We start from the raw sequence: 13,947 nt of genomic DNA, 5'->3' as shown, positions 1-13,947 counted from the left end.
AATGTCTGGGGTTTCTTTTTTTTAATTTACCTACAACCAGTAACCATGGCTTGGTTTGGTTTTTCTGATGTTAAATTTAAATATAGTTTTTTAAAACCCTTGCCTTCCATCTTAGAATCAATACTATGCATTGGTTCCAAGGTAGAAGAGTAGTAATGGCTGGGCAATGGGGGTTAAATGACTTGTCCAGGGTCACACAGCTGGAAAATATCTGAGGTCAAATTTGAACCTAAGACCTCCCCTCTCTAGGCCTGGATCTCCATCCACTGAGCCACCCAGCTGCCCCTTAAATTTATTTTTTTTATTTAAGTTAAATTTTAAAAGATAATTCCTTTTAAAAACAATATCTCAGTGAAGCCCCCTTCCCAACCGGTATCTTCTATAACAAAGAATTGTTTTTAAGTGGAACAAATGAATCCATTGGCCATATTTCACAATGTTTGTCTCATCCCATCCCCATAATCTGCCACTTTCCTACCAAGGAGGGTTTCTTCAGCTAAAAAACGGGGACGATAATAGCAGCACCTATCTACTGGGGGAGTGGTGAGGATCAAATGAGATCAGATTTATAAAAAGCACTTGGCACCCAATTCCTGGAATGGGATAGGATCCTGCAAGTGTTTATCAGACCAAACCTCGAACCCTGTAAGACTTTTTTGCCTCTCCATTAGACCTCTGGACTTGAGATATACTCTTATTGACAGTGACCATGATAGTAAGCCTATCGGTAGGGGGGATCATTGAAAAGAATCATGCCTATGACTCTGCCAGGAAAAGGGTAGCAGTTACTTCCTGGTCCACACAGTAACAGGGAAATGACCAGCTCTTGTCTGTGGAAAAGGGAGGAGAAAGAGCAAGGGGACAGGAGATGCCTTTTGCCCTGGGTCACTGCATCTCACATTTTGTTTTGTTTCTCTTTCTTTTTTCCCTTTAGCTTCCTGGCAACAAGGATCTTTGCAGAATGGACATTGAAAATACTTTGCAGTCTGTCTGCAGGAACAGAAGGGACTTCATGTAGGGATTTGGGAGCTGGGGGTGGCAGGGTGGGATGTTCCTTGGTTGGTTTTTTCCTTTGATTGAATGATAATGTATTGGTCTTAAATTTAGAAGCCATAGAATACTTTTAATTCCAAGCATTTCACTCATTAAGCGATAAGAAAATCCATTTTCCTTAATGTTTTCCAAAGCCAAGTTCATTTCCATGTATGTCCCTTTTCTGCTGAGCTTGATCAGGCCTCTCATTTGTGAGCCCCTCTAGCTCTTGACGGGGCACGTCTTCCGCATTATAAATGGTTCTTAAGCCACATAAAAGCATTCTTGCTTCCATTCTGTCAGGAGGAGAGAGAAGCAAGTCCAGTCTATCAGAATGATTCTGCGTCTCCACATTTTTACTTTGTTCCCCTTCAGAATCAAAGAGGAGTTTACTTTCTGTTTTCAGAACAAATGCCAAAAAAAGGGCTCTTCTGGAATCTTCAGATTTTTTTTCCATCAGTGTCATCAAAACTTTTTAAGTTTCTTAGATGGTGAGATCACCAAATAGTTATTTTTGTATTCATCACACCCACACCCGGCCTTGACTGTTTTCTTTGATTATAAGACCATCTTGCACCTTGTACTTGTGACATGTTGTTACATCCCATGTAACATAAACCCCAGGCAGGTTCTTTTGCTGCAGAGGAACTACAGAAACAAAATACAGAAAGGGGAAAAGAAAAAAAAAAGAGAGAGAACTAGACTTTGCAGCCAAAGAGAGATTAGAAGTGCCTCTCATTTCACCCTCTTAGTGATGTTCGGCGTGAGAATTTATTTGCCAGCCAGTCCACATCCATTATCTTACTGACCTTGGTGATGAACAAAAGAAACAATGCAACAAGTTATGCCAAAGTTACAGGTCCTGCTTTAATATTTGGGAGATCGCATATGTTTAGGACTATGATTTTTGTTACGGAGCCATGGAAGAGGAGATAACGAAGATTCTTGTAGAATGGGAAGACTTGTTGTTTGGGGGCTCCAAGTAACCGACCTTTACATTGCATTCCCTTCTGCTACTAAGGCTGTTTGATATGTTCATTGCACGGATGCTTGTAATGCTGAGTAGGAGAGCCAGAGAGCACTTTTTTCAGAAATTTAGCATAGATCCCCAAATCATATCTTTCATGGAATGTTTCAGGCCTTGTCAACACATGTGAAGTCCTGATGTGGTCACAACAAGAAAATTGCCTTGACAAAGATATCTTGTTTTCACTGCACCTCGGCTTTTGCCATAAGGCCCAGCGTGACTATAATTTCTTTCATGGGTCCTTCCCAAGCCACGTAGACCCTGTTCCTTTAGGATACAAAAATGCTGAACTTTTCTCTGTTCAGGGAAGCAGTTGGTCCTGCATGCTGCTGCCTCCTGCCCATTCAACCTAAATGAATCTCTCTTTAAAAGGTTTCCCCAGGACTGTCATTCTTGAAAGGACATCCTTCTGGGACCAAGGGTTAATCTCCAGCCCCCCACAACACTACCTTGCTATTAAAGCATGGGCTTAGACAAAAGGGGGGCAATTGAGGGAGAATGGGTAACACAATAGGTACCTTAGGATCTGGGGGCTTCCTGATCAGAAGCTACCTATCTTGAGAAATCTCATAATGTTGGGGATCAAAAGTGATGTCTGAGATGTAGGGATCACAAAGGTAGCTAAGTTATCTTGAGAAGCCTAGGGTGTTTGAGATGTAACAAGAGGGATCCCCTCGTGGTCAGAGCCTTATCTTAAGGCTGGTGTAAATACACCCAAAGCTTAGAGGAAGAGGATCCAATGTATGTTTGTTCAGTTGCCAGCCCTGCAAGGTGAATTCCTCATATAATCCTTGACCTGTGATCTCTCTAGGAATTTGGGGTGTACTGGGTGGGGGAACTTGGTGCTTGCCACAATAGCAGGAGCCTCCCTTTTTATTTTCTTTTTTAATAATTTGCCATGTTTTTATCTAACAGGATAGTAGGAGCCTGGCCTTTCTTTCCGCCCCCCCCCCCCCAACCTAGTGCTTTCGTAGTAAGATAGCAGGAGCTTTTGTTGTTGTTGTTTATAACTTTGTCTAAACCCCATGCTTTCAGGGCAGGGTAGGAGGAGCCTTTTTTTTTTTAATATTTTGTCATTACATGGCTGTGTTTTCATATAACAGGAGAGCAGGAGCTTGTCCTTTTTCTTTTCTTTGCCTAAACCTGTTTTCATAGTAAGCTAGCAGGAGTTTGTCTTTTCTTTTTTTAATTTTTGTTTTTAACTTTGCCTAAACCCCATGCTTTCATAGCAGGGTAGCAGTAACCTGGCTTTTTTTTTTTTTAACTATTTTGTCTGAACCTAATCTCATGTTTTCATGTAGCAGGATAGTAGGAACCTGCCTTTTTTTCCCCTTTGCCTAAACCCCATGCTTTCATAGCAAGGTAGCAGAAGTCTGTCCATTCATTTTCTCTTTCTTTTCCTTTGCCTGAACCTGACCCTGTGCTTTCAGAGCTCCCACATGCCTCCTTGTATCATATTGTTGGCATCTTTTATGCCATGAGAGAAAAATAGCCCTGAGAGCTGATGAGAGAAGATGGTGTTTAGAAGCCCTGCTTGCTCCTCCCCATCTTCTGTTCCCAGCAGATTCACATCTAAAGGGAAACCATGCACGTTAGCAAATATCACTGAGGGGAATAAGTACAAATCGGTAACAAAACATTAAAGCAGGGTCGAGCTTCTTGGTCAGAATAATCTTTGGCTAGCTACTTAGCAAACCCACATTGAGCCAGGCAGGGAAACAAGTACAAAATGGTTTAATAAACTGGCCTCTTATAAGGCAATAGAAAATCCCTTTTCTCTAATGTGTTACAAAACCAAATTCATTTCCAATGGTTGTTTTATTGAGATTTATTAGGCCTTTGATTTGTAACACCTCTAGCAGAGATAAAGGGGCCCAAGCAGGCCTTCTTCCACCTCTGTAAATGTGTAAATTTATGGTGATCTTAACCATCTGAGTCACATAAAAATCTTCTGACTTCCACTTGATTGGGTGATAAAACAATGGAGGTCACGGATTATCATGCTTAGGAATCCAGTCTCCCCTCCCAATTTTTGGTTATTTTCTCCCCTACAGAATAAAAAGATCTTGCTTCTTTATGTTTTTAGTGCAAACAGCCTCCCAAGAAAATAGTTCAAAGGGACTTGCGCAGAGAGTCAGGTGATTTGTGTGTAGCTGGACAAATGCTGGTACATACGCTCTGTTCTGTTCTTTGGGAGAAAGAACTCTCTAGCTTCCCTGTCTACCTGAGGTTCTGCCAAGAGTCCTAGGTTTTCATAGCCTTGTTTCCTTTGTCTTATTTTTATCTTTGCCCTTATTCAGATACATGGTGTGTGAGTTGGAGGCCTGCTATCCCTTGAGAAATAGAATCCAAGTAAAGTGTGTTAAGTTTGGGATGTCTATTTTCTTTCCCACCCATTTCATGTTTCTTGTTCTACAGAGTGAAAATAAAACAAAATTAAGTTTTGCTGGAAAGTGTAAGCAAGAGAAAATGCCCATTGGGAAACATTTGTTTTAGAATCCAGGGAGAAAAAACCAATAAACTGGAGAAAACTTGCAATCTCTGACTGTGATTCTGTGTTTTCTAGAGTCCTCTTCAGAAGGCAATGAAGCCTTTTTGTTTGCTTGCCAACTTTCCTCACCTTCCTTCTCCTCCTTCTCCATCCTCTTCCTGCATTGTTCCCACCAGCCTTGTACCTGATGCCCTTTCTTCATCTTGGTAGTCACCTCTTCCATATCCCCTCTCTAAGATGACATGAATAGTAGAGACAAGCCTTTGGGGCAAGATCTTAGATTTATGGTTAGATAAGACTTCAATTCTTTCCTTTTACAGAGAAGGAAATAGAGAAACCTATGAATAAAAACTTATTTTATTATTTTATTAATTGTCTAAGCTTAAGAAAATGATGGAGAAAAGGTTAATAATGCATATTAAACTTAAAAGCTAGACCTAGAAATGGGAGGTTCTGGGTCTAAATGTAATCTTAGATACTTCCCAGCTGTGTGACCCTGGGCAAGTCACTTAACCCTTTGTTTAGCCCTTGCCCCTCTGTTTTAAGAGTTTTTACTGACAGAAAATAAGAGTTTAAAAAACAACAACAACACAATCACTTCATGTGTTTATTTTTTTATTTTCTGGAAAGTTGTTAAACATTTATCAGCACATCCTTGTTGTCTAGGGCAAGATTTGAACCAAGGCTTTTCTGACTTCAGGTCCAGAATCCTTGCATTTCACCATGGCCTCCCTGTCTGACCTCCTCCATTCTCACTGCTCCCTTGGCTGCAGAAGCATCATCACTCTTCATAACTACTTCTGCCTCTCCTGCTCTGTCTCTTCAGAAAATTCCTCCTTTCTTCACTACCCACTCTATTCTCTGTGATTTCACCCTTGGAGATCTCCCCTCCCCCAAAGCTTTATCCCCTCAATAGGGACAATTCACAGATCTCCATTCCCAGGCTGCTTTTTCTGACTACAGATATACCAAAGGTACATTCAACTTGTTCAAAACTAAGTCATCTTCCCCAAAATTCTGTCCCTTCTCATAATGGTTCATCTTCTTCCCAAGTATACCCAGATCATTACCACCTCCTTCCCATCCCACATCCATGTTCCTTTGGTCCCTACCCTCAGGGGCCTACCTTCTAATAATGGAAGCTGGCCCTGGAGGAAGTGAGGGTATAGAACTGGCTGCCCAGTTCTAGACAATTTAAGGCAGTGATGGTGAACTTATGGCATAGGTGCCAAAAATGGCACATAGAGCACTCTCCATGGGCACGCTGGCCTCCTCCACCCCCAGAGTTCATTATTAGAAAGGCAGAGGGACTTGTGTGGAGCTGCTCCCCTCCCCCTCTCCATGATGCCTGATGACATTTTTTTCACATCCCAGCCCCTTTGCCCAGTAGCCCAATGGGAGTACTTCCTCCCTCCCCTGAGTGTGGTAAGGGGTTGGGGGAGGGCACTGTTATCTCAGGGAGGGGGGCGGAGCAGGCACTGCACTTGGTCGGGGAGATGGGGTAGGGGCAGGATCCAGCATTCCATCTCTAAAAGGTTCACCATCACTGGTCTAAAGTAAAAGCTTGCCTGTTAGGGGCAGAGTTCCAGGTTCCTGTGGGGAAGGAATAGGGATGATCATCACTGGTATGCAGGCAGCAAGGTTTGGAGCTAACTGGGGAGTGGCCCGTGGAACAAGATTGCTCTGGAAGTCAGGGAAGACCAGGATTCATGATCTTGGAATTGCCCTTCCAGTGCTCTCCTTCACTCTATGCCCCTGTCTTGTTTCTACACAACACATCCTGTATTCTGACTGCTGTCTTATTTACATGACCACCCCCAGGGTTCTGGTCCTCATCATTTCTCAGCTAGCCTACTGGACTAGCCAAGGGGATTTTTAGGTGCAGATCTTACTGTAATTCCCTAGTCAAATTCCAGTAGGTCAGGGGCAACTAGGTAGCACAGAGGATAAAGTCAAAGTCCAGTCAAAAGGACTTGGGTTCACATCTGACCTTAAACCCTTCTTAGCTGTGTGACCCTGGGCAAATCATTTATCCCTGTTTGCTTAGCTCTTGCTCTTCCTTCCTTAGTGTTGTTATTAAGACAGAAAGTAAGGTTTTTTGACGTGGTATTTTGTTTTTTTTTTAATTCCAATGGGTCCCTATTGTCTCTAAGATAAACTATTTGGGGCTTTTAAGATCCTTTTCAGCACAATCCCAAAGTAGCATGTCCTCCCAACCTCATTCTACATTACTCCTCTTCCCTCATTCAATGGCCTAGCCAATGGATCATCCATCTGTTCCTCAAACAGTGTACTCTGTCTCCAATTGTGCCTTTGCTCCAGAAGGAAGGGAGCAAACATTTATTGTGCCAGGCACTGTGATCAGTGCTTTACAAATATCCCATTTGATCCTCACAACAACCCTGAGTTGTAAACATTATTTTCCCCATTTTACAATTGAGTAAACTAAGGTTCAATGACTTATCCAGAGCTAGGAAGTATCTGAAGCCCACTGTATTCTGGTCTCCCCGACTCCAGTCCCTGTGTTTTAACTCCTAAGCTACCTGGTTGCTCTAAGGATCATTATACAATCTACGGTTTGTAGAGTAAAAGCACTATATAAATGTTAGCTTAAATTAGCTGTTATTCATGCCAAATTTGGGGTTTTTAAATCACTAAACATTCACTGAACATTTAAGAACACTAAACCCATGTGTGCATGTGTGTGTGAGGACAGTGTGCTTATGTAAGCAGTTTGGTCTTATTACTGTTGCCCCATTTGAATTGTGACTTTTGACTGCTAAAATAATGCTGACTTGTCTAGAGTCCACTAAAAGTTTATGGGTTTCCCCCACCAAATACGTGATGGTTGTTTAAGGAGTTTCTCTTTTTTACTATCATGTTTTAGACTGTCCTAAAGGGAATAGATCAGCTCTTCTGAATAACTACTAATTCAGCAATGATGGCACAAAATTTCTGGATGGTAGGGGTAGGGGATAGGGGAGATAGTTGTTTAAAAAAAAATATCAGCAACTAGTGCTCTAAAGGCATAAGGAGAAGTATCTACTTTTCACAGTAGGGAGAAAATGCACACACATAAATAAATATACAACAACAACACTGTTCTAGGGGCATTCTCTATACACACATACATATTCAACAGTGTTCTATAGGCATTATACATATCTATAATACACACAAGTATAAAACCACACTCTTCTAGAGGATCTCTCTCTCTCTATATATATATATACACACACAGATACATACATACACATACACCCCCTCAGAAAATTTTGCCACTGATTACTCTAATGCACATATCATGAGAGATTCATACTGAACAAAGGGCTGCTGAATTTCTCAAAGGCCAAGATCTAGCAGAGAAACTGAAGCATGGGTCTAGATGAGGAACAGGATATATAAGTTTCATCTCTCCAAACCCTTCTCTCTCTTCAGAGAGGTAAAACAAGCTCACAGAAAGTTTGACAAGAACCCAGCATCCTTGACCTCTCCATGTCCCAGGGCCATAGTTAATTCTGGAGCTCCCAAGCTCTTGCTGATGAGCCTTTCATCACATCAAACCATTCTAATTCCAGTCTAAAGTTCAATTCCAAGCAAAGAGCCTGAGTGAAATGGAACAACTGGGCTAGGAGAGGGAATGAATCAGCTACTAAGCACTCCTCCCCCTCCATGTTGGCCTCTGGAGCTGTTGTTCAGCTAAGGGATGAATTCCTCTATCAAACTTGGCACCTTCAAAGCAGGGCTTGGGGGGTCTTTGGATGGATGTCAGTGGGAGGAAATTTTTATTTTCGTTCACCTCAAGTGCAATTGGTCATATTCTTTTATCAAGTATTGCTGCGCAGCATCAGACAGTCAACAAGGATTGATTATACATCAGGGTCTAATGCTGACAAAGGGAGGTGAGCCTGCCCTCTCCAGCTTCCACTTTAACAGAGGAGGAGCCTCAAAGCTCCCCCTACAGGGGCCAGGTTTGCAGGGTGTGAATTCAGCCCCCCACTCCACAGGACTGGAACTCCTAGAGCAGCAGCTTGCAGTTAGATGCTTGACCAGGTCCTTTCCTGTGGTCCATACTCTTCCTCACATTGGTCTTCTCCATCCGCTGTGGTGACTGTGTGACCAATGTTTATTCTGGTGGGGTGGTAGGCCTAAGGGTAGGGGGGCTGGGGCTTAGGATGGCACGGGAGAGCCAAAACACCTAACCAGCCTACTCCTCCCATTTCACAGATGCATATACAAAAGATTGCCCACCCTAACACTACTAGATTTTAAACTATACTATAAAGCAGTGATCATCATCAAAACAATATGGTACTGGCTTAGAGATAGAAGGAAAGATCAGTGGAATTGACTTGGGGTAAATGACAGTAGCAATATAGTGTTTGATAAACCCAAAGATCCTAGCTTTTGGGACAAGAACTGTGAGATTTAAAATGGTTGAGGTCTTAAACTGTAGTGATTAAAATAGTGGAAGATATAAATTGTGATAGATATAAGAGAGGGTGAGTAAATTTGACCGCAGAAATATGTTTCACTACAGTGTCTTGGGTTTTAAAATCAAATATAAGGTGGTCGCCAGGGAAATATTCCCAATTATTCAAATACCCAAGTCAACTGGGTTTTATAGAGATTTAGTTAACAATACAATGAGTAATCAAAGAAAGAGAGAGTAAGAAAGGAATAAATATGAAGGGCCTCAAGCCAACATGGCCTAGACCTGAGTCTTAAAAGAGAAATCAGTCAGTTTTTTATAACTCACCATAAGATCTGTCTAAGTAAGGATTTATAATGACACCAGGCCAGCAGCATCTCAGCTGCTTTCACCAGCTCCCTCCTCCATCTGAATGTTTCAGAATCAGTCTCCTCAGAATGAGTCTCTCCAATCTGAATGTTTCAGAATCACTTCCCAGCTCTTCCCTGAGCTCTTATTTTTAAGGGCAAAATCTCCTCTGTCACCTCCCCTAAGTCCTTACATCTACCAATCACTGTAGATATTTCTAAAGGACCGCCCATTCTTAGTCCACACCTAAGAAGGTGTTGAGTAATTCACACCAGGAAAGCTCTGAGTAAGTTTTCCAGTTCTTTGTTCCTTGTAAATTCACAAGTTGCTTGACCTTTATAGGTACTTAGCTTAAGAAAAGTATGGGTTTAAGTACTTTTCATTGTTCAGAAAAGAGTTTACAACTTTATCTTCCCCTAGGGCAGGCCCAAGTAGGTAAAGTAGAATTCTCACATTCCAGCTTTAAGTAGAGTTCACTGCCCAAATGGGGAATGGTCTTAATCCAATCTTATAAAGTAGGGTCTGGGAAATTTTAAGGTTTACAGAACCCACTATTTAATAAAAAACTGCTGGGTGAATTGGAAAACAGTATGGGAGAAATTAGGTCTAGATCAACATCTTACACCCTATACCAAGATTAATTCAGAATGGGGAAATCATAAACAAAGTAGGTGAACATAGAATAGTATACCTGTCATATCTATGGGAAAGGAAGGAATTTAAGACCAAGCAGGAGAGAGAGTACACTACGAAATGTAAAATGAATAATTTTGATTATATGAAATTTAAAAGTTCCTGTACAAACAAAACCAATGCAACCACAATTAGAAGGGAAGCAACAAATGGGGGGGGGGGCGGTATTTATAACAAAAACCTCTGACAAAGGCTAATTTATCAAATATGTAAAGAACTAAGTCAATTGTACAAAAAGTCAAACAATTCCCCAATTGACAAAAGGTCAAAACTGAAAAAGGCAGTTTTCAGATGAAGAAATCAAAACTATCAATAAGCACATGAAAAAGTGCTCTAAATCTCTTATAATTTGAGAAATGCAAATCGAAACAACTCTGAGGTACCACCTCACACCTAACAGGTTGGCCAATATGACAGTAAAGGAAAATAAATGTTGGAGGGGATGTGGCAAAATTGGGACACCATTGCATTGCTGGTGGAAATTGTGAATTGATCCAACCATTCTGGAGGGCAATTTGGAACTATGCGCAAAGGGCTTTTAAAGAATGCATACGTTTTCATCCAGCAATACCACTCCTAGGTTTGTACCCCAAAGAGATAAGAAAATAGGTATCGTGATAACATTTGTACAACCTAGTGGAATTGCTTGTCGTTTCTGGGAGAGGGAGGGAAAGAAATCCTGTAAATATGAAAAAATACTTAAAAATTAAAATTAAGAATCTTTTTAAAGGTCGCCCACAAAACTGAAAAGCAAAGGGTGGGCCCATGAAGGGAGAGACCTCTTCACAGGTTACGTAAGGGCGCTGCGGCACCAGGGAAGGCAACTAATCCTTCGAGCAGGTCACGCGGTGACGTAAGGGGAGACGTTGAGGCGCCAGGGGCGGGATACGACGTGACGCAAGAGGGTAGGGCTGCGGCGCCTAGGGAGAGGTGGTACTGCGCCGCCGCCGTGGGCCTGCGACGATTTCCTCCCCGGTCTTCCTCCGGGACGCGAGGTGGCGCTCTGGCGCTCTGGCGCCGCCTCATGCCCCTCCTCCCCCGCCCCGCGCGCCACCATCAAGCTCCTTCCGGCGGAAGTGCCGGGCAGTGACGGGCCCCGACGGGCAGGGAGCGTGAGGAGGGCTGCGGGCGAGGGCGGAGTCGGCCGGGGCGGGCAGCAGGGAGGCCGGCAGGGAGGCCGGCCGGCGGCGCGGGCAGCCTCCCTCCAGCTCGGCCGCCGCCGCCGTCCCTGGACCGCCCTCGGCCCCGCCCGGAGGCCCCTGGGAGCGGCTGTGCGCGCCGCGGAGGGGGCGGGGCGGCGCGCGCGCGCAGGAGGGGTTGGTGGCTGGCGGGCGCGCCCCCGCGAACTCGTGTACGTCTCCGCCGCCTCGGGCCCGGGCACGCACACAAGCACGCTCGCATCGTCCCGGCTCGCGCCCCCCTGAGGGTGGGGCGGGGGCGGGGCTTGCGTGGCGGGGCGGGGCTCGACGGCGGGCGGGACCGGCGGCGGGGCGGGGCGGGGGCGGGGCCACGGCCCGGGCCTGGGCCCGGCGGGTCCAGCACGAGCCCACTCGGCTGCCGCCGCCGCCGCTGCCGCTGCCGCCGCCGCCGTCGCCGCCATCATGGAGGACAAGATATTCACGAAGGAGCTGGACCAGTGGGTGGAGCAGCTGAACGAATGCAAGCAGCTGAACGAGAACCAAGTGCGCACGCTCTGCGAGAAGGTGAGGTCGGGGAAACTGAGGCACAGGATGGCGCCGCCGAAGTGGGGTGCTACCCTGCCCCCCTTCCTCACCCCGAGGGCGGGCCCTGTTGTGTTCGGCTCTCCCCTCCCCCAGCATATGGTCTCCGGAGTGTGTGTGGGGGTGCTTTACCAGTGCATGTGAAAATCTGGCATGGGTGGAAGGGGCGGTGCAGGAGCAGCAGGTTTCCCCACTGAGTCCCCGCTGCAGTTGGAGTGCCTGTATTCTCTGCGCCTGGCACACCCCAGGCTGGCTCCTAGGCGCATTTCTTTCATGGGTCCGAAAGACGGTTCTAAGCTTGGCGTTTAGAACCCTTTCGTGGCCATCTCCAATTCGGTGGGGCCCATAAGTGTCTGGGGGAGAGATGGCCAGCTGAACAGGGAGCTGGGCCTCAGTCAGACACACCTGAGGTCAAATCCAGCCCCCGGCCCCTCCCCCCCTACCTTGATGGGGCCAGGGGGCACCTTCTGCAAGGGCTCTGAGGGCTGCCATGGGGCACCCTTGAACCCAGGGCTTTCTTATGTCAGGATCAGGTCTTTGGATGGCAGTCAACAGGCATTCTTTGTATACTTACTTTTGTTTCTTCTCCTATTTTTGTACTAATCCACCAATATTCAAAAATATCAGAATGCTTGAAAAGGAATGTAACAAGGAAATAGCCATTCCTGATCTCTGAGGCACCACATCCCCTTTGGAGTTCAGAGGAAATACAAATGGGAGGATACCTGCCTCCAGTATGAGCTTGTCTCTGGATCCTGGAGCAAGATGGTGTGCATAGGCTTAGCAGATTTTAAAGCTATCCTCCCTGCCTGTCTTGTATTCACCACAGGACTGTCAGCTCTGCTTGTTTCTACCTTCATAAAACCTCAGCTATTTCCTCGGCCTTCATTTTGCCACCCTCTTAGTTCAGGCCTTTATTGAATCTTGCCTGAAATATTGCAGTAGCCCCTTCACTTTCAGTGGCTCCTAGTATAGTTTTGTCTTTGGTATTTAAAGCCTTGCCCTTTATAGATTTCTAGTCTTTTTGTACTTGTTTACCTTCTGTTCAACGCTAAAATTCAGCTACACAGGCCTATTTACTATTCTTGGAATACTGGACTCCCATCTCTGTGCTAGGTATTGAATGGCTAGAGAATGGGCCTAGAGTCAAGAACACCTGAATGTAAAATCATGTCTCTGATATTTACTAGCTGTGTAACCCTGGGCAGGCCATTTTGCTTCTGAGACCCTCAGTTTCCTCATCTGTTAAAGTGGTGGCAAAAATAGCACCTACCTCACACAGTTATGAAGAAAACATTTTTTTGAAAGGGAGGGGGCATGCATCTAAATTGTTCAGTGGATAGAACACTAGGCTTAGAAGTCGGAGGTCCTGGGTTCAAATTTGTCCTCATATACTTCCTAGCTGTGTGACCCTTATCAGGCCATTTAACACTTATTGCTTAGCCCTTACTACTCTTTTGCTTTGGACTTCATACTTAGTATTTATTCTAAAGCAGAAGGTGAGGGTTTAAAAAAAAAGAATTAATGAATGAAATGATATTTTAAAGTGCTCAAAAAATCCTGTGTGATGGTGATGATAGTGATAATGTCCATGTCCAGTCCTGTTTGGCCCTATGCTCTCAATCCTAACCCCTTTTCCCCTGCCTCTTGGCTTCCCCAAATCCTTCAGGGTTCAGGTCAAAACTCCACTTTGTGCAGAAGGCCTTTCCTGGTCTGCTGCTAGTGTTTTCCTCTCTTAGCTTACCCTCCATCTCTTCTCTCTGTACATTGGAACAGAGGGCAAGTACTGATTGTGCCCTTCTTCATATCCCCAAAGCTTAGCACAGGGCCTGATACAGTCAAAAAATTTAGTAAGTTCTCTTCAATTGGTTGGTTCTAGTAAACGTTTCAAATGTATTAATGAGCAAATCAGAGTGGATTTTAAGCCAAAGTGATTCTTTCCTAAAAGAAGTTTTTGTTAGTCTGGTTTTTTAACATTACCAAAGTTTCCCCTAGCATTCTTCTTCTCTCAGAGAGTCTTTCCGTGTGACAAATAATATTTTTTAAAGACAAAAAAGAGAAAAAAATTGTCAAAACTGATCAGCTCATCTGAAAAGTGTGAAATTATCTGTATGCTACCATGCTTGTGGACCTCCCCTCTTACAAAGGAGTGGGGTGGAAGTGTCTTCTAATCTCTTCTTGGAGCCAGGTGTATGTTTTGTAA

At 44.4% G+C, this 13,947-nt stretch overlaps 2 protein-coding genes across 5 annotated transcripts in view; both read left to right on the top strand.

Annotated features, from left to right (window-relative positions):
- The window catches only part of TEX15 (testis expressed 15, meiosis and synapsis associated), a 50,924-nt gene extending 46,308 nt beyond the window's left edge, over window positions 1-4,616 (top strand). For 2 of the 4 annotated variants that reach the window (XR_008913145.1, XR_008913146.1), the window contains exon 10: window positions 935-4,616. Coding sequence is in view for 1 of the 4 variants with exons in the window: in XM_007495572.3 (XP_007495634.2) it covers window positions 935-972 (38 nt within the window). In the remaining 3 variants the exon portion in view is untranslated. The remainder of the gene's footprint in view (window positions 1-934) is intronic. The other 2 variants (XR_008913147.1, XM_007495572.3) reach the window with 1 other exon arrangement.
- A 6,858-nt stretch (window positions 4,617-11,474) lies between these two features.
- PPP2CB (protein phosphatase 2 catalytic subunit beta) overlaps window positions 11,475-13,947 on the top strand; it is a 44,723-nt gene continuing 42,250 nt past the window's right edge. Inside the window, exon 1 of the mRNA XM_001363754.5 lies at window positions 11,475-11,726. Within this exon, the coding sequence (XP_001363791.1) occupies window positions 11,625-11,726 (102 nt within the window). The 5' untranslated portion in view covers window positions 11,475-11,624. The remainder of the gene's footprint in view (window positions 11,727-13,947) is intronic.

Source organism: Monodelphis domestica, chromosome 6 (assembly GCF_027887165.1).
Source record: "Monodelphis domestica isolate mMonDom1 chromosome 6, mMonDom1.pri, whole genome shotgun sequence".
Classification (NCBI taxonomy): Eukaryota; Metazoa; Chordata; class Mammalia; order Didelphimorphia; family Didelphidae; genus Monodelphis; species Monodelphis domestica.
This window is presented reverse-complemented; position numbering and strand designations above follow the sequence as displayed.